Source organism: Tauraco erythrolophus, chromosome 6 (genome assembly GCF_009769465.1).
Source record: "Tauraco erythrolophus isolate bTauEry1 chromosome 6, bTauEry1.pri, whole genome shotgun sequence".
In the NCBI taxonomy this organism is placed as follows: Eukaryota; Metazoa; Chordata; class Aves; order Musophagiformes; family Musophagidae; genus Tauraco; species Tauraco erythrolophus.
Genome location: NC_141470.1, coordinates 27579089 through 27607087, shown reverse-complemented (window position 1 = coordinate 27607087; position 27999 = coordinate 27579089). Strand labels below are relative to the sequence as shown.

The 27999-nt window shown below is 53.9% G+C and overlaps 1 protein-coding gene across 1 annotated transcript in view; it reads right to left on the bottom strand.

Moving 5' to 3' along the window:
- Positions 1 to 2438: 2438 nt before the first annotated feature.
- Positions 2439 to 27999, bottom strand: part of MYRF (myelin regulatory factor) — a 60224-nt gene continuing 34663 nt past the window's right edge. The window contains exons 5-27 of the mRNA XM_086612962.1: positions 26356 to 26665; positions 25702 to 25874; positions 25242 to 25365; positions 16537 to 16732; positions 16002 to 16078; positions 15592 to 15702; positions 15161 to 15251; positions 13445 to 13645; positions 12660 to 12768; positions 11937 to 12046; positions 10286 to 10446; positions 9684 to 9756; positions 9285 to 9373; positions 9010 to 9078; positions 8242 to 8322; positions 6314 to 6399; positions 5916 to 6077; positions 4770 to 5063; positions 4093 to 4180; positions 3679 to 3753; positions 3423 to 3525; positions 2798 to 2872; positions 2439 to 2525 (exon numbers count right to left, since the gene is read on the bottom strand). Of these exons, the coding sequence (XP_086469088.1) occupies positions 2439 to 2525; positions 2798 to 2872; positions 3423 to 3525; positions 3679 to 3753; positions 4093 to 4180; positions 4770 to 5063; positions 5916 to 6077; positions 6314 to 6399; positions 8242 to 8322; positions 9010 to 9078; positions 9285 to 9373; positions 9684 to 9756; positions 10286 to 10446; positions 11937 to 12046; positions 12660 to 12768; positions 13445 to 13645; positions 15161 to 15251; positions 15592 to 15702; positions 16002 to 16078; positions 16537 to 16732; positions 25242 to 25365; positions 25702 to 25874; positions 26356 to 26665 (2945 nt within the window). The remainder of the gene's footprint in view (positions 2526 to 2797; positions 2873 to 3422; positions 3526 to 3678; positions 3754 to 4092; positions 4181 to 4769; positions 5064 to 5915; positions 6078 to 6313; positions 6400 to 8241; positions 8323 to 9009; positions 9079 to 9284; positions 9374 to 9683; positions 9757 to 10285; positions 10447 to 11936; positions 12047 to 12659; positions 12769 to 13444; positions 13646 to 15160; positions 15252 to 15591; positions 15703 to 16001; positions 16079 to 16536; positions 16733 to 25241; positions 25366 to 25701; positions 25875 to 26355; positions 26666 to 27999) is intronic.

Sequence of the window (27999 nt, the reverse complement as noted above, 5' to 3'; positions counted from 1 at the left end):
CTGGTCCACTGATTGCCAAGTGGAGAGTAAAAGCTGCCAAGAAAGTAACTTCCCAGTTTAAGGCCAAGCAAAAGAGCTCAGGGCAGGTGGAGGGAAGAACGCTGAGCGGCCTCTCTCCAAAGAGCTACAGCAGAGAGTTTCCTTCCCAACTGCAGGCAGAAACGGAATCTTGCTGAGCATGGAGCTGACCTGCTTGCCACTGGTACTCTCAAGCCTTGGGACCTCTTGCTTTTTTTTCTAGGGTAGTCCCCTAGCTTCACTCCTCCTTGGCTGCCCGGCATTCCCTGCTCACCTTCTGGTTGCTGCTGGCCCAGGCTTCAGTGCATTTTAGTAACTGGAGAGGATCACCAATGTACAGTTAAGTGTTTGCTGCCCGTAGGCATACAGTGGGAATGAAGACTTGACCTTGAAACCGCCCTAAAAATAAAGTTGCCAGAGACACCAGCTCCTAGCGGTGTCATGAGGAATTGCAGGGCTATGGCTGCTTTGCTGGGACAAGCTCAGAAAGAGGTTCCGAGATGGGTGACAGGAGAGAAAATTGCTCCCCATATGGGGAGAGAAGGCTGGGTAGGGTCCCATGGATGTGCACAGGAACCATCTCTCCCTATCCAGATAAAAAAAATGTCTTTGCAGCTTGCTTCTCTGGAGCAGTGGAGCCAGCCACACGCTCCTCAGTGCTGGTACCACCACGGCCTGCAGCTGGCAAAGGGATTGCTGCATCTGTCTCCGCTGTGGGCAACAAAACGCAGCAGCCCAGAACCTGATGCCATTTCCCAAAACCAGTTTGGTTCCACTTGCCTATGTCCAGTGACGGGGCTGCGAGGGGTGAGGTGTGCTCTTCTCCAAAACAAGCTTTAGAGCGTGCTTCAGGTCTGGTGAGTGGTGTTTCCCCCTCATTGTCCTTCCCAGCGATGGCTGCTGTTTCCTTAGAGAAATGCACCTCAGATATGAGAACCTGGTGGTGGCTCAGCCTCCAGGAAGGCGGATGTCTCCTCCTTTAGCAAGAGATGCTGGAGCAGGACGGGGAGGAGGACTCGCGTGCTGGTCAGTCAGTCTGACGTGTCCCAGCACTGCTGTAGCAGTCGAGCTTTAATGTGGAGCTAAGTGGTGGCCCCCTTTGGTTTCCTATGCGAGACACGCGTAGCTCAACAGGGATAGAATTAAGAGACCCATTTTTATACGGCTTTAAAAAAAAATAATTCAGTAGTTTAGCAAGTTAAGAACTTGTAACAGTAAAATACCCAAAATACACTCAACATAACTGCTTTCCGAGAAGGTGACAGCAAGGACCCACAGCTGCTGTCGTTCCCCGCTTGGTGGGAGAGGATCAGCCTCTTCAGTGCCTGGCAGAGACCTGTCAGCCCAGGGGTGCAGCAAAGCCACATCGCACGTCCCCAGCGACTCAGCCTTGCTCTGCAGGGCGCACCGGGCTCTGCCAGTGGTCTCTCTTCTGCACATCTGGGCAGAGGTGGCTGTGTTGACTCGAGAGCTGACCAGGCAGCTCCACATGCACTGTGAGAGGCCGCATGCTGCTGCCAAATGAAAAAAACCCCACAAGTCCCATGACACTTAATGCAGGTGACTCACGGTAAGTTTTCTCCCATGGGTTGATGGTGAATGTCCCCACATACGGTTCAGCCTGGGCACAGCCTCAGCAGCATCTTTAGTGGGGTTCTTGAGTTTATCCATCCAGACCTGGATACGGTGAAAGTCAAGAGTACAGTGAGGAGGGAGAGAGACAGGGCTAACGTTGAAGCTGCACCTTCTCTTGTTGTCCACAGAGGACTGTCCGTCTGTGGGTCCTGGGGGTCTCTGAGGGTCTGTGGAGTGGGGCTGCGGGGGATGGCCCTGGGCCAACTAGAAGGAACAGCAACTCCAGTGTACGACTTCCAGTATGTCCAGGCACAGCCTTCCTTTCCAGGCCAAACTCCAGTGTTTTGCTCTTGGAAAGGGCTCCAGTGTCGAGCAATTCCAGTGTTGTGAAGAACTGATGTGGCGCATTGGGGACCACTGGGCCAGTAGAGGATGGAGCTCTCATCCGTGCTCTGGGATGTGGCAGACCCGTCCACGCTCAGTCCAGTGTAATGCTTTCAAATCCAGTGTTGCAAGGGGAGGGAGAAGTGACGGAGGACACAAGCGTCCCCATAAGGGAAGGAGAGAAACGTTTAGGGTGGCGTGGGATGGTGGGAGTCGGTGTGAGGTGAGCCCAGGAGATACCGCAGGGCTGGTTGTGTTTCCGTGGCTTAGGTCCTGTGTTCTGCGTGTGCTGTGCTTCACTGCCGGCGTCACCAGCCACAACCAAACCAGCTCCACGCCCCACGCAGGAGACAGGGGTAAGGTGGGGCTAGGGGCTAGTGGAGGAGGGTGTACAGGAGTCTTCCCCATTGTCACCAGTACCCCTCCTCTCTCCAACCAGAGGGCACTGGTGCTGCCAGGACTCACTCACAGAGCCAGTAAAACTGAAAATAATAGTCAGTGAAAAGGTGTCCCATCTGCTCGGGAGCAGCACTGCAGTTGGCTCGGCCCTGTGGGGGAGCGAGAAAAAGAGCTTACAGACAGGGGTAGGACACATGCTCTGAGAGCAGAATTGTGCATGAATTACGTGCAGTTGCAGAGAACAATCATACCCCTGCTAGCCATGTAACTAGCCATGTAACTGCAGGAGGCAACAGCCATGACGGAGAGGGCCATGGAAGGCTCTCAGCGCAATGTGGCCGCTAAACCTGCCATGGTGCCGTTGCTCTCCTTCTGCTCAGCTCTGGACAAGAGGAAAGACAAAGGAGGGGATGGTACTCACAGGCTGTGCCACTCTGAAGTGGTAGGTAAACTCCCGGAAAGACATCATCACGAGAGGCCAACGGTGCGTTGTTTCCTGGGGAAGAAAACAGAACAGGTGGGATGAAATCGGGGCTGAGCATCTGGGAATGCACTCCCATGCCAGACTGGCAAGGAATCACACAACCCCGCGCTGCCGAGTGGAGGAGCAACCTCTTTAGGGTCAGCAAGGGAACTGGACCAAGAGGGGCAAGAGGCACTTGAGGGTAAGAAGGGTCTGATGCAGGTGGAGCACACGCAGAGCTGCAAAATTCCCCTGAAGGGATTTCCTGAGGATGCATTATGGCAGCTCACATCTTGGCCTTTTCCCCACAGTCCTGGAGCTCGTGCAGAGGGGTCGGGGGGATGATTTCATTCGAGTGACCACATATATCAGGTTTACGGACACCTCCCTGTCAGGGTTGGAAGGATCTGGGGGTCACTGACGCTAGCCAGTGCAGAGCACGTCTACGTTTGAGCATCAGTTCCCTCCAGCAACTGCTGCGCTGCTGTAGCTGGGCTACTGTAGTCCCTTCTGGAGGGGTCGGTGTTGCGTTGGGACGACACAACGCATGTGGATTTTTGTGAGCCGTGTCCTCCCTCCCTACCTGTGCGTCTGTGGCATTGGTGGAGCTGTTCGTGCTTATGGCGTCCTGGCAGGGGTCACTGGAGACAAGGCCACAAAGGGAGATGGACACAACGGAGGAGGAGCTGGGGAGACAGGACACGGTAAGACCCTGGCAGGAAGCAGCCTCTGCCATCTCTTCCCCAGCTCAAGCAGGAGATGCTGTGGCCACAAGGCACAGCATCCCACCAACATCAGGGGTACCAAAAACACCTAAGAGATGAGCCCTGTCCACTTACTTCATCTCCAGGGTCAGGTTGGTGTTCACTGCTGTCAGCTGGTTGACAGGGATGCGGTAGGTGAAATTTCCGGTCCTAGGGACACAGAGCGAGTGTCAGACCTCACTGCAGTGCTTCAGGTGGCTGTGAGATGGCCAGGACAGGACCCGAAGTCTCTTTTGGGCTGAGACTTCAGAGGGGAAGGCTTCCTAGGCTAGTTCCCAAGGATGAATGCATCACCAAATGCAATTTTCCTGCACTCTGAGCAAAGGACTCTCTGCCCCAGCTCCTGCACCCGAGGGGCAGTGTGGGCTGCCTTGGGGTGATGGCAGAAACCAGCCCAAGGCTCCAGGAGCTGCCCATCTGCTGCCTTCCCTGGAGCTCCCACAGTGCTGCTGCCACCAAAGTGCTGGCAGCCAGCCTTGCCTCGCTCACCTGCACGCGTCGGCGGCTGCGCAGTACTGGGACTGGATGGCCATATTGATCTCCACGATGCGGACGGAGCGCAGCACTGGGCTTGGCTCTGTGGGTGGGAGAACAGGCTATTTAGGAAGGGCAAAGGGACGGCAGCTGGGCTATCCTGAGTGAGAAGGGCTGTAAGGGACGCCTGGCACTTGAGACCACCTTTCCACATCACTCTGTCAACAGAGAAGGGGTCAGATCACTGCAAGACTGCACTAACACCATGTCCAGGCACGAAGAGCCAGCAGAAGTGGTGTCCCAGACTATGCCAATGGCTGGTCATGGACACTCCTTTCTCTCTGCTGCCAGCATGACCAAGTCTGTGCATTTCTTCTTCTAGGTCTGATTTAGAAATGGCTGAGCAAGCCCAGATGGAGGTAAGAGTGGAGATGCTAGTACGGCAGCCTCAGAAGGGAACTAGCAGCTGGCTAATATGGCCAGAAAACACAGGGCAGCATAGGGGAGGAAGGGCAGGGCTGGAGGTTGAATCTGGCTGCACTGGGAGAGCTGGGGACAAAGAAGCTGCAGGACAGGGACACAGCGAGAGCTGTGCAGGACAGTTGAGACCCAGGTGGTTGAGGATACCCGAGGACAGAGAGCCCAGGACCATGGTGCTGCTGCAGGGAGAGAAGAAGATAGGGTCCACCTACCATCCGTGCTGAGATCCTCCGTGCGGAGCTGCTCGCTCACTGACTGCCTGATGCTGCGCTGCTGCCGGGCCTGCCCCAGCGGAGAGTTGCTGCGGGAGAGCGAGAGGTTGGAGATGTACTTGGATTTGCCCTGGATGTGGGTGAAGGGGGAGGAGGGGCTGGCATTGGGGCTGCCGAAGCTCTGAGACCTGTCAGGTGTCTTTGGCCACTTGGTGTAGGAGGTCGCTTTCCCGGTGATGCCCCTGGATTTGGCTTTGATATTTGTCACTGGCAGGAGTGAGGTCTGACTTTGGTCTGTGAAGACAAGGGGGGGAAAGGCTGTGCTGAGAGGCAGAGAGAGGCTGGCGGCACTCCCCACCTCCGAGGCCAGTGCAGAGAGAACAGGGACCAGCTCGGGGTTCATCCTGTCCCTGTGTCACCTCTGGTATTGCCCCGCTCTGTGCAGCTGAGGCTTCTCAGGCTCTGTGCCAGCAGGGGCCAGTGGGATTCTCGCAGCAAAGGGAAGCTAGAGCAGGGTCTGGGGACAAAGCAGGGGCACAGCCCTGCACCATTGTTTAAGGTAGGGTTAAGGCACGACTCCAGGGGTGTTACAGCTCTGCAGGGACTGCCTGAGATGCTGTTCCTCCTCCAACAGCAACCGGTGATGGAGCAACGAAGCTTGCAAAAGCCCTGCTTGGGCAGCCAAGAGGCAGCACACCTCCCAGCCTGGCCAAACCCTGCTCAAAGCAAACAAAAGAATGAGATCAGATTGTAAGGTACAGCTGCTCGCGCACACTGGCCAGCCTGGCGTAGCCTCTCATGACCTCATGCTGGCAAAGCAGGCAGCTCCGAAGATCTTCCAGCCCCCACTTACCGCTGGCAACACAATTGTGGATGTCTGAACCATGCCAGGAGGACAGCAAAGGCTGCTCAGCCTGGCCATCCCACTTTGCCCCCCATCTGCCTGCTGGAGTGGGCCTCAACCCTGGCAGCAGGTGTGGAGGAAACAAGGCATGTTTTGAAGGGGAGGCTGCACGGCCTTTTCATAATGTGCAGACATAGGACACGAGGTAGAGAGGAGGCTGGGGATACGAGATGATGCAATGGTGGGACACGCACACCTTGGTGTTGTTGCAGCACCTCCTGGGTGCCTGGGCTGGTACTTACCTGTCCGGTTAGTGGCATGAGTGGGGCTGGTCTCAGAGAGGGTGATGGAGGAGACGTTGGTGGGAGCAGCAGAACAGCACGTGGAGAAACACGGTGGGCTGAAGCATACTAGCACGCTGTGACCAGGTAAACCGAAGATTAAGTCAAGCGTGTCTGCTGTGGCTGCAGGTCAAACAGCAAGGACACATGGAGTAAATCGAGGGGAGAGGCATCTGAGAGGAGCCTCACCAACCTCCTCCAGCCTCCCTTCCACAAAAACATAGCCCCAGGACCTGCCAGCACGAAGACGGCACAATGCCAGCAAGCCCCGGGCATGGAGGAGCAGCCACGTACTTCACCCTCCACCGCAACCCAGCATCGCGTGTGTCTGCCAAGCCCTCTGCCCCGCCATGACCTACCGTGGTGCGTGGGGGTCCTGCCACTGGCTCTGTCTGACGCAGCTGTGGATCGCACTGTCTGTGTTTTATCAAAGTTCTGACTTGACCTGAAATGCAGGAAAATACAGTCAAAACCACTACCATGGGGGACAATGGTGTCACTTGTGCATGAAGAGAGAAGCAGCTGTAGCAGTGAGTGGGGCGATGGGACTAGGTACACGGGACAAGAGCAGATGTGGAGAGCGCAAGGGTGAGGAGCGAAGACTGGAGTGATCTAGGAAATGAAAGGCAGGAGAGAGGCACGCAAGCTGGGAAGACAGCAAGGAGAGCTAGGAAATGCCACAGCAGATCGTGTGGCAGTCCCATGTCTGGCAGGGACAAGTCACAGCTGGTTCTGAGGACATCAGCAACGTTCCCTCGACGCTCACTGTGGAACAGGGTGTACTTGGTGGACTTGATTTCCAACAGTGATCTCCGGGGTGGATTTATTTGCTCTGGTCTCAACGTGTTAGGCCATAACGGGCTCCAAGCACTCACCATCCCCTGAGGGAGGGAGGAGCCCCTTATCTCTCAGAAACAGACTGTTCCTCATCTTGTTTTTTTTTTAGAAATACACACAATCCCACCCAGATTGATCCCACATGATTTCAGCTGTTTCACTGAAGCTACTGAGTCCTGAGCTGAGGACACCACCGGCGCCTCCCAAGGGTATGGCAGATGTGAAAGGGGAGGAACCGCTGCCTGGTGCTGTTTTTCTCCCATGTTTGCACAGGAGCCCAGAGCCTCACCACTTCTGGGCACTAGTTATTGCCTACAGAAACAGGAGATAAACCAAGGCTATCGCCTTCATGGATTGTAGCTGCCCACTGAGCAGAAAGTTTTACTGAGCTCCTAATAAAGATTTTCAAGATTTTACCTGTCCAGACCCTGCCCAGGCATAGGAGCGGTTCGGTTTTATCTGTCCCATATTTTCCTTGTCCTGTATCCACGTCTTGCCTGTCATCTTAGCATCACTCAAGGTTTCTCAAAGAGAGAGAAATCAAAATACTACTTTGTCACCTGCAAGCCTTATCTTATTACATGTGTTTCTTTTTCCGGTGAAAGGAGATGCAACGTCGGTCTCCTGGAGGGAATGTGGGCACCAGCCTCTGGAGCTAACCTTCATCCCAGCCAAAAACCTTCCACTGCCTTGTGAACACTGTGCATGGCTTTATCTTGCATCCCACAAGCAATTACTTTTTAATAGCTACCTGTGAAACACTGATGTGGAGTTCTTAAAAGAACAAATTAATTGTGCCTTCCACCGCTCTTTATGCAGTGTTCTGTTGTAAGGGTGCTGACAGACAGGCATGGCCTGTTTTCCTCTTAAGGGAAGTGTTTTGCAGCAGCCCTGCAGATCCCATTAACTGAGGTGCTTTACAGGTCTGTCTCTAATAAGTAACTCAAGCAGCTTTGCCTGTGTCAGTACCTTTCTAAACATTCCCAGTGGTGATGGCTCATAAAAAGAAGTAATTTAGTGTTTTTTTTCTGTCCTTCTTTTGCACAGTAAGATGTCCTGTACTTGAGAGTGACCCTCCACAATAAAGCTACTCACACAAGAAGAGAGGGTAGGAACAGCTTTTTGGCTAACTCTTCCAAGTCTTCATTCTTTTTACATACTCCTTCCACTCCTTTCAGACTGTGCTCTTGCTCTACCTTTAGAACATAATTCCTTTATTTAGCCTTTGATTAATTGGTTCTTCAATCTCCTAATCCTAATTTCCCCTTCCTGACAGAGTCCATAATCCTCCCTCCTGGAGTCCCACTTGCCGAAGTATATTCATATCCCTCTCTTTGCTTTCAATTTTCCTTAAGATTCTTGGTCTTCTGTGGCGCAGACGGAAAAAAGAAGAGGGATTGAGAGAAAGGATGCAGCAATTAAATAACAGTAAAATGAAACAGTAACATACCGTGGACACAGAGCGACCGGGACCCCAGGACCCCTGTGCCGAAAGAGGGCCAGGAGACAGGCAGTGGGCACAGCAAAAGAGCTACAGGACAGTGAAGGGTGACAGGAAGAAAAGGCAGGTGGGCAGAAGATGAGGAGGACATGGGGGAATGAAAGAGGACATGGAAGATAATGGAAATGAAAAGAGAAGAATGGAAAAATCAAAGACAAAGTGGAAAGAAAATGGGTTGGATGAGAAATGGAACCGGAACAGGAGGGAGAGAAATAGGACAAGGAGAAGAGAGAGAGAGAAAAAGAGACTCATTATCTGGTAACATGAACTCCCCTAAGAGTGAAGTGTGCCAAAACCAAATGCCCAGCACAGGCTGCCTGTGCGCTTGCTTGCCGGGCTGGGGCCGTTCCCTCAATGCTCTCTCCACACTAAGGACACTGTTTGCAGGGGAAAACTCTTGCCGAGTACAGACTGGTCCAGCCCCACTGCAGTGAGTGGGACGGTGCTGTTTTAGTCCAGCTGAAGAGGCATCCCAAGAACATTCAGACCAGCCACAAGTAGATATGTGAGCAGCCAAACCATACGGTATTTTCTTTTTCTTCTCTGTTCCTCACTTCTTGCTCCAGATAATTTAACTGACATCAGATTTGGATGTGCGGATGCATTTGGTTGACTTGACTGACTGGAACCATGGTCAATAACCCCACGGAGGCTGCTTTTTGCATTTCAGACTGTCCCCGTCACCACGTCCCTCCCACAGAGCCCAGAAGTACCTACCCATCGATATCCACGAGGTCCTCTTCACTGCGCAAGCTCAGCACGTAGAGCGTGGACATGGACACCACACTGGAAAGCAAGAGAGAGGTACAGGCTGAGGATGGGCATGGGGCAAGGGACACGTCATGGTACTGATATGCTTCCAAGCGATTTCAGGCCATGAAAGAAGCCATAGGTCCGCAGCCTCTTGCTACAAACCCCAGAGATGGCGTGGGCCAAACCGATGAGCTGGAGAGAGACAGTGGAGAAGTGGCAGCCTGGGTGTGCGGTCTCACCTGAATGCCATGATGATGACCAGGGCAATGATGGTGCCTTGCAGGAAGCGCTGGCTGATGCAGGCTTGTTCCGGGACAACCGATGGTGACTGCAAGAGAAACACCCCAAGATCAGCTCAGGGCTCCTTACTGCTCTGGTCCTCACACAGATCCCACCCAGCTCATCCCAACCTCTCTTCCTGCTCCCCTGCAAACTCTGAACCCTTGCAGAGTGGAAACCAGATTAATGTCTTCATTAGGGACAGACAAAAAGGAAGGAGGGATCACGGAAATGGGAGCAGACAGGTTCCCTCCCTCTGCAGTATGAGTAAGAAAACACAGGAGGACCATGCAGACGACCGTTCCCAGACAGGCCACCTTCCCTCGCACAGCGCTGCTCCTCTGGGAGTGGTCCCTTACCTTGCTGGCTACTTTGTGGGGTCTTTTTTTGTGGGGTACACTTCCCGCACGGCTGAACTGGCTTCCTGTTTGGCTGCAAGGAGAAAGGAGGGGAACGGAGCTGAGCTGTACAGGGACAGCACTCGGAGCAATTCCCAGGTAAAAACGTGATTCTCTGGTAGGGGAGAAATCTCTGTGTGGCACAACAGTCACAAACTCTTGTTACTTCATCTGCTCGGGGGTTGGTGCAGCGCTGGTCCATTGCCCAGAGATCCTGAATTCTGCCCCAAAACCTGCCTAAGCTGATCAGGGTCAGTATGATGATTTTGGAAGCACAAGAAACTCTTTGCCCTGAGAAAGCTGCTCACTTACTCTAGCGAAACATGGAGACAATTTCATACCGGGGTTTTTGGGCTGGTCTAAGAGCAGGCTGCTGGTACATGTATGCCAGACCTGTCTCACCAATCTCAGCTCCTTGAATCTACCCCAGGCCAAATGACAACTGCCAACATCCCACCACTCCTCCCTATCTCCCCTTTCCCAAACTGAGCTGCCACGCAGGGCTGTCTGGGCTCAAAAGAAGACATCCCTTCTGGCTCCCCGTGCCCTCAGTACGCCCGTACCTAAATGCCCCAGAGCTCACGGTTGACTTCATGCTGTCCAGCCGCTTGAGCTTGGCCAGCTTGTGACTCCACCTCTCCAGCTCATCGATGCGGGTCTCCAGGTTGTCTGTGAGTTTGCACAGCTCCTTCACGGCTCCCACGTTCTCCATGAAGATGCGCTCCTGCCAGGAAACAGGTCAGCAGTCTGAGTGGCCTGGTATGTGGAGGTACTCCTGCTCCCATGGATGTGGCCAGCCCGACTACTCTCCTGTGTCCTACCCCAGAAGAAGGGCTACACACCAACTAGCTCTGGGGGTAGGGAATCATCCAACACAGCACATCTAGATCTCTACAGCCCCTGGATGCAAGAACAAGAGATATCCTCGTCAAACCCAATCAAAACAATAAATGTTGGTGCAGGATCCCTGAGGTCTCCTGCTGACGCTAATCCAAAGAGCCTTCCTCAGCCACAAAGGACAGACACGAAGTCTCCATCTTCATCAGGAGCCCTCGGTCAAATCATGTGAGCAACGTTCCCCATCTACCGCTCCTCTGCCTCTCCCCAGCCCTCTGTCTCTTGCTCTACAGCACAAGCTACTGCAGTTACTCTGCAGCATTATCCAACAGACAGTTGATCAGACCAATGGAGAGCCCAAACCCAGAAGCCTCTGGAGAGCAATCTTCCTCCTGCAGCCGCCCTGGTAAGGGCAAGGTGTTCCAGCACAAGCATCTCCCTCTGGCACAACCGCAGCCACATCCCACGTACCGCTGCCAGCACTGTAGTATCACCCCTGCCCCTTATCCACCCTCAGGCTCTGCCACTCTGCTTTCCCATACAGAGCTCCCCGAGGCAAAAGTTATTGGCGTGCTGCTCCAGCACTATGCTCAGAGGATCTCCAACAACGTGGATGATTTGTAGCAGCAGGTAGATGCTTCTTCGGAGAGCTCAGCTAGAGCAGAACACACTGCTTGCTGTGACGGGCTGTTCTGCAGCACACACCAGCTCCTTTCAGAGGGCTGATGCTGAGCTGCAGCCCACAGAAGAGAGCTGTACGCAAAAACAAAGGACAGCAATGGCCTGGCCACGTGCAGATGGGACAGAACATGCCATGCTCACAGCTACTGCTAGCTGGTGATGTAACTGCAGGGATCTAGGCTTCCACAAAGGAGAAACATGGCAGTAAGGTCAGTCCTGGCTGTTCCTAACTCTGGACGAAGTGATGCAGGAGAGAGCTGGCAGCTTTGGGAGGCTGTCCCCTCGGTATATGCTGTGGCAGGCTGTCCCCTCAACGCCCAGAGCAGCAAACAGGCTGCCATAGGTTACGGAGAGGTCAGGCAGCCAGGTGCACTGGGTTATCTTGACATAACCACCTTATCTTATCTAGGACGGGGAGACTATGACTAAGAGCCTCCCTACAGGAGGCTGCCAACAAGGAGCCCTTCCTGAGAGAGATGCTGCCAACTTTCACCAACACAGGGCTAGTTCCTCCCTGCTGATGTCTGCCGTTCACCCTGGGCTGCTCCTGGCATCTGAAAGATCATATGGGTGGTATTGGCTTAGAAGCATTTCCCAGGAACCACAATTTTCCTCTTCCATTTCCAGATCATCAACCCTCTTAAGCCACGTTGAACAGCCTCCTCAGCTTCCCTGTCCCTTTAGGCTGCCACTGACCTTGTTCACCACCAGAAAGTTCTCAAGGGTCTTCCCATTGGAAAAGACCAGGTCCCCAGTGTCCTTCACAGCTTCAGGGAGGATTTCCTTTACTTCCTGAGCGATAACACCTGTGTGGAAACAGCACAGTGGGTTAAGGTGTTCTGGGCAGGGCTCCTCCTGCCACAGCTCTTCCTCTGGCCCATGGGGTGGTTGGCAGAAACCCTTTTCACTGGGGATGACACAAGGGCTGTCCTCCCCTCACCCCAGCCTGTGCAGGGCCACGCAGAGCTCGTTGGAGGCCCCATGGCCTGGGCAGCCCATACAGGCTCAGCAACGGAAGAGCAGAGGCTGTTCAGACAAGGCTGGTTCCTAGATTATGTGGACAGGGGTATTTGCCTCACTCCGCTGGAGTGTGTACCCATGCCCAGGCTCCCTGTGTGCCCCTGGAGAGAGGTGTGTACTTGGAGATGCCTTATCATAGGAGCTCTATAAGCCAACTATGGGAAGTGCCATCTTCTCTCCCGCTCACTAAAGAGGGAGTTTCATCAGGTGCTTAAACTTCAGGCAGTGAGAAGCCCCCTCTGTCCTACACCATTCCATCCGTGGGAGGCTGCCCCAGGGCAGAACTGGGTACAGGCGCCCACTCGGCATTGTGAACAAAACGCTGCTGTAGGTTGCGGAACGCGAGGTCCAGCGCTGCAGGCACAAGCAGATCACCGTGGTGCGACGCAGGGTCCGTACCTGTCTCAGAGGTGTTGTCAATGCCCACCGTGGCTGCAAACTCAGGTTTGTAGTTGTAGTGTACTAGCCGCATACGGGAGATTCTCTTCAGCTGCTCTGTGGTGTCCACCTAGAACAAAACAGACACAAGTAACATCTAAGTGGGGTGTTGCTTCTTAAGTTCCCATAACTCTGACCTTGAAGCAGCAAAACCCACTATGGCTCATGGTAACACCTTTGTGAGAGAGCCCTTCACGAGGCAGCCCTGAACCCTGCTCAGATCAGCCATTGCAACAAACAGCATTTGCACTGGCATTAAAACCCCAGTTTTTGTCACTGGACAAGTTCCTTGGGTAGCAAAGCCAGGAGGAGACCGAGTCCCATGGCACAACCACGCACAGGGCAGTTCTCAAAAAAGAGACATGATTGTACCCAGCTTTTCTGGACAGGCACATCCAGCTGAGAGGATTTCAAAGCAGAGCTGAGCCAGGTTCTGGCAAGCCCCAGTGTGATATCTGATGTATTCATCTGTTTCCAGGTTTGTAACTTCTGCATTTGCTAGTTCTGGCTAACAGTGGAAGAGTCAATATTCCCTAAGACACAGTGGACAGGCTGTGTTTGGGACAGACAGGGACAGACAGACTTCTAAGGCACTTCCTGTCTGGTCAGCAGGAGCTCAGGTTGACCATAAGGACTATGTCAAAATCAGCAGCTGAAACAGGCGCACGAGGACCCTCAACACTTTCTGCGGTGCCTCTTCAGATCCCCGATCACCCCAAACCTATCCTGGTTTGCCTGGCTCTTACCTCCTGGATGTCCTCCTTCACTCGGACGTCTGAAGGGTGCATCAGTGAACCCATGACCTTCACATTGCCATGGACCACGAGGGCTTCATCGGGGCGGTCTGTGTTGATTCCAACCCGGCCGTGGTGAAAAACAGTATCAGGGAGCTGTGCCCGCTGCCAGAGCACATCGCTGTCACTCTCAAACTGGCCGGGGTTGGAGGCCTGGGGAGAGATGAGAAGTGTGAGAATGTCAGAAGAGCCCCACAGACCCATCCCTCTATGCACATTGCAGAAGGACTATATAGCAGGAGAGCCCATGGGCAGCAGACGGACATCAGAGAGCCCCAAGCTGCTGCAGTGGCCTGGACAGTGTGAGGCACCCTACTGCGGCAGTGTGCCATTCCATTAGCATGAGTGGGAAACAGCTGCAAAACAAAGCTTGGCAGAAGCAGAAGCACCCAGGAGCAGGGACACGCAGGAGCAGGGACACCCAGGAGCAGGAACACCTTCCCAGAGAAGGGAAACAGAGATAGAGAAGATCTGGGATGAAACTGGGGCATGTTCATCCAGGTCTCCTGAGAAGTGGGAGAAGGCTTTTGGGATGAATTGTCCAGGTCATGAGATCCTGGCATGGGTGCCCTCTCCAGCCTGCAGCGCATTGAACTACAGCCTGAGGAAGACCTCAAGGCTGAGCTGTGGCAGCCCCAGCCTCACCAAAGGGACAGCAGGGAGTTGGACAGATGGTCAGGGCAGAGCCAGCAGAGGACAAGCAAGGCCACAGAGGTGTCAGACAGAGCTTTGCAGCAGCACAAGGCAAAGTGGCAGGGGCAGGGATCCACTGCCAGCCCTGGGAACAGATCCCAGCCTGCCCTTACAGCAGAGACAGCCTTGGCACTTGTCTGCTGGCCCTCTCTAAGCATCTCTCCACAGGAACCCAGGCTATGCCTGCTCTGCTCCTCTCTCTAAAGGAATATCCTAGCTTTCTTGACCTGGCTGTTATCTCAGCTTTCAGAGCTGTTCCAACAACCCCAACCAGAACCACACAGGACAGCAGGAGATCATAAGTGTTGCTCCTGAGTCCCAAATCCCAGGGTTCTGGCCTGCTGAGGTGGTTCTGTGACCCACTCACAGGCTGAGATGGGGCAGTCCAGGCTGCCTGCAATTCCCTGCAGTTCTGCGCTGGGCACTCTAAGGGCTGCATAATTCATCGTGGACTTACTTGTCTGCAGACCCCGAGGTCCCTCAGTTTGTGTTTTACTCTCTGCCTTCATGTTCCACAGCCAAGTGCTCTAACTGGGGATGGTGCCTGTCCCTTCCCGTGCCTCTGCACTGGAGCACTGCTGCCTTAGCACACGCAAAAGGTGTTGCCCTGGGAAGGCACCCAGTCTTCCTGCACCTGGAGGCCTTGGCCCTGCTGCAGAGTTCCAACAACACTGTTCCCTTGCTCTCAACAGCTCTAATTTGGACACTGGTCCAGCCCTGGGAGAATGGGACACCTTCCCTGTCCTGCAACAGGTTCTTGCGTGCCCTGAGGCTGCTCCGGCTAAGCAGGTGTGGAAAGGCTGGAGGCAGAACCCAGGCATGGACAAGGCAAGGCAGTAAGAGTTTGGAGAAGGCGGGAAAGGGCTGGGTGGGGAAAGTGCTGAAAAGCCAGAGGAAGGTCGGAAGATTGCCCAGGACATCCAGCAAAGGACCGTGGGGCACCTGCAAAGGCTGAGGGAGTAGAGAGGGACTTACTCTGACGATGATGCGCTCAGAGATGTGGGCTGCGAGTGTGTAGTTCTGGTTCTGCGCATGTGCCTGCAAGGCTACCACGAGCATGAAATACCTGCCAAGAGGGGAGAGACAGAGGTCAGAGTGCCATCCTGCACTGCAAACTGCCGAGTTTGCTTCCCCTCCGGAGGCCGAGGCACCAAGCTGCCATGGTGGGCTTGGCACATCCCCTCTCCTTGTGCTGTGGGGCACAGGCACTGTCCCCAACCCCTCACGGAGAGGGGGGAGACCCTTCTCGAGGCCACAGCAGACACCTCCTTCCCTCCACGCAGACAAGGACTGCCAATTCAGGACCTGGCCTCCTCCCTCCAGCCACACTCCCCAACCCAAGGACTGGCACATCCACAGGCCTTGAGTATTCAGAACAGCTTGGAGAAGGCACGTGTGCTCCTCACCTCTGGTCTGGGTTGGGTTTGCCTTTCTTCCGCATGTTGTTGGCTGTGGTCTCGCTGAAGTGCAGCCGCCCCACGGTCACCTTGGTGACCTGCTCTGGAGGCAGGTTGACCCTGGGTAAAGGAAAACAGAGGAGCGAGTGAGGACACTCACTGGAGAGGAGGTTCTTTGGCGAATGGCCATGTCCTGGTCTGCTCCACCAAGGCAGGTCTATGAACTGGGCACAGAGCAGAGTGGGGAATGTAAAGAGAGGAAAACGTTGCTGTGAGAAACAGAAGAGAAAACCAGAGAACGTGACACCCACAGTACTATCCTGAGACCTCCAGCTTGGCCTCTTTCCCAACCCTCTCCTGCTATTGCTTATTCCCCCGCAGCATTTCCCCGATATGAACACACTCCAGGCAATACTCACGTGACGGGGTTGAAGGGCCGTTTGCTGCGGTCAGACTGCGACTGCTCTATGTTGATCGATTGGTTCAAGGCCTCTAGCTGGAGAGAAAGATTTGGGTGTGTGACAAAGAGCGGAAGGCTGAGACCTTCCCCTTCCCACCTCCTTCTCCCCAGCACAGGCTAGCTGTCTGCCAAGCCCTCCTACAACTCAGTACAACTGACGTGCAACGCCCAACTTAAGTGTGGTCGTTGTCCAAGTGTGGGTGCCTCCCTTGGCACGGGGGCAGCTGAGGGTGAAAGGATCTTCCCAAAGTGCCTATATACCTCTGGAGTCAAAGCTGAAGGTGAGTGAGAGGCAGCCCTGAAGACACCCAAGCAGTGATCGAGTCCATCTTAGGACTCGTATTTCAAGATCCGCCTTGTTCTGGCCTTCAGCACTCTCCTACACACTCCCTGACAACTTAGCACATGAAGACGTAGTGTTGCGTGACCCCAGCCGTCTGCCAAGCACCCCTTCTCCCTGCCAGATTCACCACTGGCCCTTAGCTCCCACTTGCCTTCACTCCATGCAGCTTCAGGTAGAAGCACTCTAAGGGTTTCAGGCCCTCGGGGGTCTTCACATACTTGGGATCTCCAAGCATGCCGATATAGACCGTGACTTGGAAGTGATTCTTCTTCTGGCACACAAAGGCGTCATCTCCCACCGAGAAGTTGAACCCCTTGTCGGCATCTACACGGTACGTGAGCATCGGGCTGTGGAAAAGGCGGTGGGCATTAGACCAAAGCCCTGTGTGCACCACGACAGGCTTATGCTTGTGGGGAGAAGGACGAGCCACACACTCAGAAGAAGAGTCAACGAGGGGTCCATACGGCACAGTACAGGGCCACATCCCGGGTGGTGGGAAGGGCTGGGGGACAGCTCACCTCCATGTCCCACCACACACGAAGAGTGACTTGTGAACAGTCTCACCCCTACGCAGACTGCGAAGGCCACCTCTGCTCACACGTACAGCCACAAGGCGATCCTGAGGCACGGCGGGCGTGTGGGAAGGGAAGGCGGGCTGTGTTGGGGTGAAAGAGCCAGCCTCTGAGGCTGATCCCTCCTGCCCCGCACCGATGTGGCTCTCAGGTGCCCATGGGGCTGATGGGCACAGGCACTGCCTGACATGAACGCAACACCTTGCCTAAGTCCACACAACAACCCTTCCTGCTGTGTGGGGAGGAGAGTTCAGGGAAGGTCCGTTATTACCTTGAAGCTGCAAAATTTGCTTCAGGTGGGTGTTCAACTGGGAAGGAATATGGTTCCTGGGACTAGGATTTGATGCAGATGTGGGGCAACCATCCCTCTATACGATACGCTATAGCACTAATACTATAAACGGAGTAAATATGAGCCACAACAGGGTAGATCTCCTTTCTGAGTGCTGCTTCTGCTTAACCCTGGCTCTACACACACTGGAGTTACCAAGCTCCGCAACATGCCCAAAGCCTGGAGCAGAGTCCTGAATGCTGCTCGCTGGGAGAAACAGCTCAGGGTGACCTGGGGGTGAGGGTGTCCCACATCTCCACTCACTTCACCCATCTCATTCCCGACGTCGCCTGCGCTGGCCCTGCTACCAGGCAGTACCGTCCGCGTGCTGGATTCCTGTTGAAATCACAACCACCTGCTCCGGTGGCTGCAAAAAGCTTCCAGCTCTCGGCAGGCACGTCCAGAGGAGGAGGAGGAGGGGGGAGCCCTGGGCTGCCCGATGAACACACACCAGCTGGGGAGGTTTAATCTACATCTCCTTAATGGGCTGGTTACCATGGGAATGAGGGAAATATGTGGCCTTTGCAGCAAGTCCCCTTTCTCTCACCATCCAAAAACCCAGAGCTGGGCTGGTGGGCCCCCGGGGCACTGCCTGCCCTACACAGGGGGGAAGGAGATGCCTCTCATCCCACCGCCTCATCAAGCAGTTCCAGCAGAACACCAAAATCCCCTCGTTTTTAATTAAAGAACTCTGGATGAGGTAAAGCAAAGCAGAGCTCAGCCTAGCCTTTGACATCAGCCTTAAAAATCATGGAACACTCTTCCACAAAAGCAAACTGCTTCTGACTTCTTCCACCTCCAGTTCTTAACACAGACAGACACTGCCTGGGAGCAGATACTCCCAGAGCAACGGGAGGGGAGACAGACAGACTGACAGTGACGGAAGAGGCAAACATTGGCAGACTTTGGGAAGCAGGAGATACAGAAAGGTTAGTCTTGCTTCCCCTGGTGTCCCCAGGCTGGTCAGCTCCTTCCTTCTGGGAAGAAAGCCATTCTCCTCCCACACACACTGGAGGGGTTAACGTGGATGAAAGCTGTGGGTATTTCCAGGCAGCCATGAATAATGCTGGGATGGCCATGAGCAGCTACTCATTTCTTGCCCCTGAGGGACCTGGGGCTGCCGTGCCGTGCTCTGAACACAAACCAGACGGTGGGAGCAGAGCACTACCTTAGCCCAGAAGCACGACAGGAATTCCCCTCTGCTCTCAGCCTCAGCCCCGAATTCTCCATCTGGCTCTTCTTGATGTGGAGCTGAGGTTTGGGCTGGCCCAAGCACCCTCTGCGCCCACTCCGGGGGTGCTGGAGCTCTTCCTGACTGCTTCCACCAACACCCCTCTCTGCCTCCTGAGCTGCCTCCGTCTGCCCAAGACCCCAAGCACTCACCACTCACCCCACTGTTTTTTAACAGAGAAAGCCAAGGAGAGGTAGGGTCTGACCAAATTTTCAAACCACGGATGCTTCCAAAATGTGCTCTGGCTAATGTCACTCAAACTGACGGCTGCTAAACACACGTGTTGAGAGAGGAGAGACAGTCAGGCTTCCCTTCCTCTGTCTTCTAGAAATGCCTGGTCCCTCCTGAGTCCCTTTCTCAGATATCCGCTTTCCCTCAGTTTTCCCAAGGCTGTGACTGGTGTCATTCCTCAAAGTGCGATCCCTGTGCTGGGGTAGATTGGAGGCAAGAAAAGAAGCTGCTTCCCAGGTATTGGAGAGGCCATGGATCTCCCCAGCCCTCTGCCTGCACCTGTCACCTTCGGCTGAACCAAGGGGCTGCTCTCACCTTGCAGTGCACAGGGATCCCCTGGACCTCCTGTTCTAGTAATTTTGTACTTTCACGTTTTTAATCCCACCTGAAAGCAGCAAACTTGCACCCCTGTGGTGTGGGGACATCACTGCCTGAGGCACCATTAAGGACTCCGGCGATAATTATGAAAAAAATCCATCCTGCCCTTCATCTTAACCCACAGAGACCTTGGAGTCACCAGCACCCTGCCCCAGACCCCATCCTCGGGCAGCAGCCTGGCACTGTGCCCCTCCTGCGACAGGTCTCCCTGGGTGGGTGACAGCCACCAAGGCAGCGGTAGGAGAAGGAAGTGCAGGTGACCCCGATGGAGAAGCAGTTCCTGGGATTAAGAATGACAACAGCTGCTGACAAGTCAATGTCCCGGGGCAGCCAAAGCCACATTAGCTTTACCCAGGGAGGGTGCAGGGGTCAGAGGGGAAAGTATCAGGAATAAAAGGTCTGGGGTCAAATGGATTATTTTAGCCAAAATGCCCCCACTGCCAAAAGCACATGAAGGCAGGACTCAGGGATCAGAGGAGGGGAGGTTTCTCCCAGCCCCAGTGAGGGTAAGAAGTTGCAAACTCCCTGAAGCCACGTCTGGAATCTGGCTCAGAGGAGCAGGAGCACCCTTGCCCTCCACGTCACAGTGCAAAGCAAAGGGAGAGGCCGTGCAAGGAGAACCGTGTCTCTGATGAAAAGGGAACTGTATGGGGATCTGCGGCCAAGGGCAGAGATGCTCACAGGTCTCAACTGTTTCCTCTCTGGATGAAAAACTTCCTCCATTTCTCTCCTCCTTCCTTCCACATTCCCCAATATCTCAACCACTCCTAAGACAAAATGTATGGAGATCCCCTAATTCAAGGACCACTCACTAATTCCGTGCAGTCCCTGCTTTGTTTCTCTTCCAGGAATCAAACACCAGATTGGAGGGATAGGAACCTACAGTTGAGCAGCCTGATGCTGCCACCTCACCCAGTGTGTCTTAGACTGACACAATCCCACCAGCGTGTATGTAGACCTGTAGACCCCTCAGCACTGTATGTAGACCCTTCAGCTGCCTGAGATACATTCACAGGATGAGAGAGTGAGACCTCAGTGATGCATCACCACGGGATTAGCCAAGTTGGCCCACCCCAACTTTACTCAAGCCACTCTTTGTCACCTAACCCTGAAGACATCCAGCAGGACTGGACCACATCACACTGGTCTCCGTCCCGTCAGGGAGAAGCCAGGGTCTGCAGTGAGACCAGGTTTGATGCTGTTCATGAGGACGTTTCTTCCAACCAAGAAGCACGATCTGAAAGCTCAGGTTTAGCCCACAGCCCTGAGCTTCTGAGGAGAGGGTGTGGAGAGCACCAGTTGGCTTGATGGGAAGAGAACGTCGCCAGCCCAGTTCCCAGGGTCAGAGCAGAGAAGCTCTGGCCTCATCATGGAAACGTGTCCGTCAGGCATTGCTCTACCCTTCGCCAGCTGCCTTACCTCAAACTGTAAACAAATGGGGAGAGGGAGGAGGGAGCTGCTGGCATTTATCAGAGTGCACTGTCAGGGAGATGAATTACTCCTGCTTCCAGGAGTAAATTAGTGAACTGCCTGGTTCCAGGCCTCTTCGGCACCACTGCTGGAAAACAGCTAACCCTTTTGAAGGTTCAGTGAGTCCGAAACCACAAAACCAGTGCAAAAGGCTAAGAAGAAACATATTATCTATAAAACTAATCCAGAGACTTTGGTCTCCTTCAGCCAACACAGATTCCTCAGCCCACATCAGCAAAGCCTGAGACACAAGCCCAGCGAGCCAAGACTGGGATTTCCAGGCACTTCCACTTGAAATCATGCAGCAACCCTCCCTCCCTTCCTCCCTTCCTTCCTCCCTTCCTCCCTTCCTCCCTTCCTTTCCTCCATTTCCTTAATCCAGCCTCCTTCTAGGAAGCCTGGGTCAAAATGAAACCTGCATAGTTTGTATGAATCCACCTTCCATTTGCTCTTCTCCTGGCAGAGAGGGCAGCTGCAGAGCTGGCTCCACTTCTCCACACCTGCCTGGGGATGGGGAATCTGTTGCCATTCACACAACCAAATTGACTGTAACGGTCTCTTAGAAGGCAGAAAAGCTACTTAGGAACTGCAGAAGGAGTTTGGAACCCCCCTATGCTGTCTTCATCTCATCAAGCCACAGCAATGGCTGAGAAGGAGCTTGGCTCCACGACACAACCCAGAACAGCAGAAAAAGAGAAATGGTTGAAGGGCTCCTACTCTGCAGTTTTCTGCCAGGAAAATGACTGAACAGAAATGAAATTTTCCACTTATTTACAAGCACAAGATACAAATATGATTTGGTGCGACAGCTACGCTCACTGCGTAAGAAAAGAGAGCTGTTAAATGGGCTTGAGTGGTGCTGATAGAAGCTGGAACAAACTCCCACAGGGCTATTGATCACCATAAACCATAGCAGAAAACTCTTCTGAGTTTCAGCCATGGTTACTAGTGAACTCAATGATCTTAGGGATCTTTTCCAACCTAAACGATTCTGTGATTCGATACTAAGGGACCTAATTTTGCGTGTGCAAGAGCAGGAGAACATGGGATATCATTTAGTTGCATTTTTTGCCCTGTAAGATTACACTTAGCATGGAAGGTTACACACAAATCGTTACAGGCACAAGCATTTAACATAGTTTTGAACCTACATGGAATAGTTAAGTACTGATAAAGCAATTATTCCACTAGCCCAACAGAAAACATCATGCCTAGATGCAGGAGCAGAGCTGGATCTCTCCTATGCAGCAGTAACAAGAGGATTGGCTTTTTCTGAGGCAGAACAGGAGGAAGCTCTACAGGGCTGAAAAATTCCCCTCCATGGAGGCTGCGAGCAGGATGGACCTGCAGGGATGGCTTTGGAGAAGTCAATCTTTGGCACACGCTGGGGCACCAACCTGCTCTTTGCATGCAGCAATTGCTGTTAAAACACTGACAAGCTCTTGGCTAGTGAGAAACACCATGCTGGGGTAAGAACCTGAACAGCTTCCTACAGGCTCATGGCATCCTAAAGGCTCGGTCTCCCTCCTTAACCTACCTTTCTAGTCTCTTTTCTTAAGAACAAGTGTAGGAAAAATCAGATGATTCAGATGATTCGAATTCCTGGGGCTGCGAATAGGTTGTGGGCACCTGGATCACAGGGGAAAAAAATACATTCCCTGTAGGGGCAGGAAATTCTTCACAACGCACACGAACTAGAGGACAGCTTGCAGCAGAAAACAGACCAGGGATGGCTGGTCCTTGCTTTATGAGCTCACAGGAAACTGAATTGTGGAAATACTCACAGAGCTCTAAGAGACACAGACGTCTGCTCATTTGCTGAGTATACCCAAAAGGCAGAAAAGAACAAGACTCCTACCTGCTAAAACATGAATCAGTCAACCTGAAAAATGCCATTCTGCAAGGAGGAAGGGAAGATGGGAGTTTTTGGAGTTTCTCAGGTGCAGCATTATTCTGGTGCAGTGTTCTGCGGACGTATTCTGGTGCACTGCTCTACTAGAAGAACTAAGTGATCTTCCATTTCGGAAGAGACGTAAGTTCAGCTCGCACAGGCTCTCCTAGAGCTACCTGGCCTCGAACCCACCGCAAAGGAGGAAGAGTCCACTGAGGTAGCACATAAAAAATTAATTGATCAACCCTTGACCTTAACACTTAACTCTGGTCAAATCCAGTGCTGCAACAAACTGCACGTGTCTTCCTAAAATCTACATGAAGTCAGTTAAAAGGAATTTATTCATTACACAACGAGATGATGACCTCAATGCCACAAAAGTAGGTTTGCCCTGGCTTTCGCCCTAAATCCTAAAAGCAGGTATTAGGCAAGTGATCCCAAGCACAAATCTAAAGAACATGGCAGAGCAGGGCTGGGTTTGCAGAAGTTAAAACCTGTCGTTTGCAGCACTCCTGCAACGTCTCTGTGCCCAGCAGAAAATCTCACGTAGTTTGCCTCTGCCAGCCTGCCTGTACGATAGCAGGGCGCACGGCACATCTCTGGAACGGGGACCGTAACACCTGCAAACGGTCCGTGACAAGCTGAAAGAGTTGTGACGTGTTTCGGACGAGAAACCATTTACCCAGCGCAGGTAAACAGTGAGACGGAAGGAAAAGGGGGACTCATTATGTCAAAGAGAAAAGCGAGGCCGCGCGAAAGGTCTGCTTCTACGATGCGCAGAGCTCTCTGGACCCTGCTGACTACACAAGGTGCGTTTGTGCTTCTGTCACCTAGTGAAAGCCCTGATGAGATTGATGGTGGAAAAGAGGCCGCTCCAGGGACTGACAGGCTGCGGCCAAGCATTGCCCGAGTTAAAGAAGGGAGGTTCGCTTCTCCTGGTGCTTCCACTTCTCAGAAGCCCTTTGACACAGGGCAAAGATACTGAGGCTCATGGCTGGGGGCACAAAAAGAGTCTGGGAGAAGCAAGAACAGCAGCAACAGCCGAAGGTGGCTTCATCAGGTGGGAAAATGGCAGCGTCACAACTGGCCCGTGATGCCCAGAACCTGGTTGAAAATGAAGCAATAGAGATGACAAGTCCAGACAGTGCCCAGAGGAGGTCAGAGCCGACTGCGAACACTGCCCTGTGCGGGAAGGCAGGAACTGGGGACTGCGGCGTATGTGCGCTCAGCGAGAGATGGTCAGCTTCCCCCGTCCCTCGATCCACAGAAAAACAAACTGATGGTGGAGAGCAGGGGTAGAGCTGCAGGCCTGGAATTCAGAGCTGCTCACAAGTTCCCAGAAGTAGTTGATATTCCACCTGAATGTGGGAGATGCTTCCTTTATGGAAACAGTTTAGTAAAAGAGAAGTAACCACCTCCCCAAATTACCTCTCTCCTGCTGCGGCTGGGGAAACAGCCACAAACACAGTCTTTGCAAATGACAGGATGTCACCGAAGAAGTAACCAACTCCAACAGCCACTTCTCTGCAGGGGAACAACCCACAGCACGCCCCAGTCACCACCAGGTCTGTGTTAAAGACGGCACAAGGACTAGGGCTGGGCTGAGAAGGAGGTTTGTGTGCAGCAGGGCTGGGGCTTGCAGCAGCAGCTTCCCCTGCACATCACAGATCTCGCTCTGCCTCCACAACTGGCCTCGCCTGGTGTCCTTGGCTCCCTTCCTGAGCACCATCCAGGCAGGTGTGATAACTGTCTTGGGTTATTTGGTATCGCAGACAACAGAGCAACCCCTCCTCCATGTCCCCCAAGAGGACCCCTCCCAGACGCTGACTGTGCACAGAGGAGGGTTCGTTTGCTCGGTGAGCGGTTCCTGGAACCCAGCCTGCTGCTTGCCAGTTCTCTGTCACCTCCAAGGAATGCAGGGAGGATCCAGAAGGTTTCCTCCTGAGCACTCCTCTCTTTCCCTGTGCAGCTTGTCCACGCGCTGTCTCCACCCTCCTCTGCCCCAACCTCTCCTTCCAGCCCCCCTTCCCACCCAGCTGCTCTCTGCTCTCCCATCTGCCCCGGTCACCCCAACTTTCCTCTCCACCCGCTCCCCTCGCCTCTCTGCCACCTCACTGCCCCTCCTGGCTTCCCAACTTTCCTCAGCCCCTTCCCTCTTCCTTTCTTTCTCCCCTTTCCTTGTCTGCCCATCAACCACTCCCACTCCTCCTCCTCAGGCTCCTTTCTATGCTGCTCTCAAGCTGTGCTGAAGTGGCTCCAGATTACCTCCAGTCATCCATGATATGCGATATGCATTGACTAGTAAATTCTAATACTTATTTTAAAATCTAGGACCTTGGTAAGCCTGGGCAGGAGGAAAGGGCACCGCTGGTCCAAATCACGCTCAGCGCAAGGCTGTATTTACCAATACAACCCCCCATGGCAGACCAAGGTCTGAGCAGCTGCTGAATTGCCACCAAAGCTGCTGAACTGCCTTCTGCTGGCTCCTACAGTGCCAGCCCCATTTCTTAATCCTCCATCAGCCCTGCAGAAGTGCAGAGAAGTAACTTTCCCAACGGCCAAGGTACAGTGGAGAGAGTATCTCCACCGCAGTGCAAGTAAGCAGAGATCAGCAGGTGACACGAGAGGACAAGGGGGAACTCAGAACGATCCTTGTCCCACCTTGTGAATAAGGTGCCCCCAACCCCGGTCCCTTGCCACGAATACACGAAAGGTGAATCTGACTTTCTCCAAAGGAGGATGAATTACTCACAGTTCTTTGTAGTTGGCATCGTACAGAGTTGCCCACTTGTTCTGTTGATGTGGCTGCCACTTTATAGACTGGTAATTGGGATCCAAGTAGGAGCCGTTCAAGCTGTCGTTATCTTGGATCAGGCCTGCCGTGAGGGGAAAACACCGATTTCAATCACTCCGACGGAGCGTCTGGCTGGGTAGGAGCACAAGGAAGCGACTGGCATTGCCTGAGTGGCCAGCCTGAAGCTCACCGCCTGACTGCCAGGGCACCACCAAGGGCACGAGATGTGGGCCAGGATGAACTCACCGCCCTGGGGACCCAGCCGGGGTGAGCCCAACAGCTGGCACCCTGGCACCCATGTGCCCTCCCTCCCAAGCACCCTGACCCAGTGGGGTGCCCAGGCTGGCAGCAGGGGTTGCATGCTGGGGCTATTAAGGGGAGAGGGATGGGGTGGCGGTGGGGGGCAAAAACCACATACCTGGTGAGATCGCTCCCGGCTGGTGCCAGGGAGGCGTTTGGACTCTGTCAGGGTTGAGTGGCACAGACCCCATACCTGGCTCCTGCTTTATCAGCCCGTTGAGCATCTGTGCATTGAGAGTGTTGGGGGGCGACTCAGAGTGTTTCCGCTTCTTGGCAGGGTGCACCGGGAGGCTGCAGGGACCCGTGGGAAAGCAAAGGCTGAGCAGGAAAGCAAGAGGTGGGGAGGTAACAGCCCACAGCCATGACCAGGAAAAAGCTGGGATCTCACATAAAACCCCAAACCTTCACGCAGGGAGCCACAGGCTCTCTCGGCACCATCACCACCTTCTCCCATGAGGCTCTGCCCACCCGCCATGACTGCCAAGCTCCATGCCATCCATGCATCGTGCCACATCTTCGCTTTCCTCTTGTCTGCCCCCACCACCCAACTCCGAGCCGTGCACTGCAAACCCCTGCCCCACGCTTTGGGTCATCTCCACCTCAATGCCTCCCCAGCTCACTCCTGCACAACCAGGGCACACTCCTTAATTGCAGTTAAAACCCGGTCATTTTGCTCATGCATTCTACAAGCCTCCAGCTCCCGTTCCCTCATCTCCCCTTCACCAAATCATGCAAAATCACACTGAAAAACCCCAGCACCCTGATGTCTTACTCTGCTCCGTGTTGCTGGAGTAGCTGGTGCAGCATCTGCGACTGCTGGGCATGGTGGAGGTCAGCCGGCGCCATGCCCTGCCCGATGCCATACGGTGGCATCAGGGGCTCAGCCTTCATGTACATGTCCCGCTGCAGGCTGGGGTAGTGAGGGTTGTGCTGCTGCTGCTGGTGTGGGTGAGGAGGCGGCGGAGGAGGACCCTGAAGGTGGGGGGGTGGAGGTGGAGGTGGCGGAGGAGGGTGCTCCAGGCGAGAAGGGGGAGTGATGTGGCACATGTTTTCGGGAGTCATGGTCCGGAGGAGGTGAGGATCTTGAAAGAGAGGAAGAGTAACAGATGTTAGACCTGCAGGTAGGGCCATGCGCTAGGTGTCCCAAGCCCGTATCCAGCATGGACACTGCACTCCTCTTCCCCTGAACCATCCCAGTCCTGATTATCTTCATGAACCCGCACCTCTCTGCCTCTTCTGCCTAGCCTCAGCACGACCATGTCCCCTTTGCCACCCCATCTGCCTTGCAACGGTCACCTTGCCCTGCCATTGACTTTTCCTACCAGGTTCCTTAACGGCCCCAGTACCCCACAGACACCTCCAGGCTTTCCCCAGCATGAGAACCAGAGCAGCGCTTCCTTTCTCGTGTCAGCAGCCTTGGCTGTCGACTTCAGACACAGTCTGTCCAAGAGGTATCTACAGAGCAAGGATACAGCAGGGTCCTGGCTGGCCAGCTGATAAAGGGATACACGATGCTACAAAACCAAGCGTCTTGTACCACTCATCTTCTGAGAAGAGGTGAGACTGGAAGCGGTAAGCACAAGGGAAGCAGGCAAGACCCAGCATCTTGAAGCTCAAAAGAACCAAAACTCAAAGGGCAACCAGGTCCTCCGGCTGAGGGACGACAAGGAAGATTTCCACAAATATTCCTGATACTTGCTAAACTTAGGTACCTTGCATGGATGCTCTGCAGTGAGAGCATGTCTTTAGGAATTCCCTGGCAGTTTTTGTGTGAGCTTTGTGTTTCCCTTCAGATGGAAAATCCATCCACGACAACATCCCTGTAGCACCAAGGAACTGCAGGGACCAAGGAAACACAGCTGGGTGGCAAAGGTCCAACAGTCAGCAACAGCAATCCGAAGCTTGTGCCTGGAAATGCAGTGCTGGAGAGAAAGCTTCAGAACTTTGCCTAATTTTACTGACTCTGGGCATCTGAGCAAGGATAGTGCCCAGCGATACACTCTTGTGGCAAAGACCACCCACTTCATGATGCCAAAGCTCCTCAGAGCAGTGGTCCACAACACCCTGCCAAGAAACAAGACTCTCACTCAGTGACAGAGCCTTGAGAAGCCAAGGGTGGGATTCATCCCACAAAGCACTGGCCAGCTGAGAGCTCAGAGTCCCAGCTTGGTGCATTGCCTGGTCTCCTCCACAGTCCCTGCAGAGAGATGTCCCAAGGATGCCCCACACCCAGCTTGGGCCAGAGGCACAAAGAAGGCTTGTCACTGCGTTAGAGTTCTACTGTGCAGGGACACTTGCTGTGCTCTTCTCCAACGAGAGCAGAGACAGGTGTGGGAACAACTAGGGAGGAGAAGAGACAACTGCACGACTGGAACACCTCCACCTCATCAGCATCACCAGTGAGAACTTCTGGGGG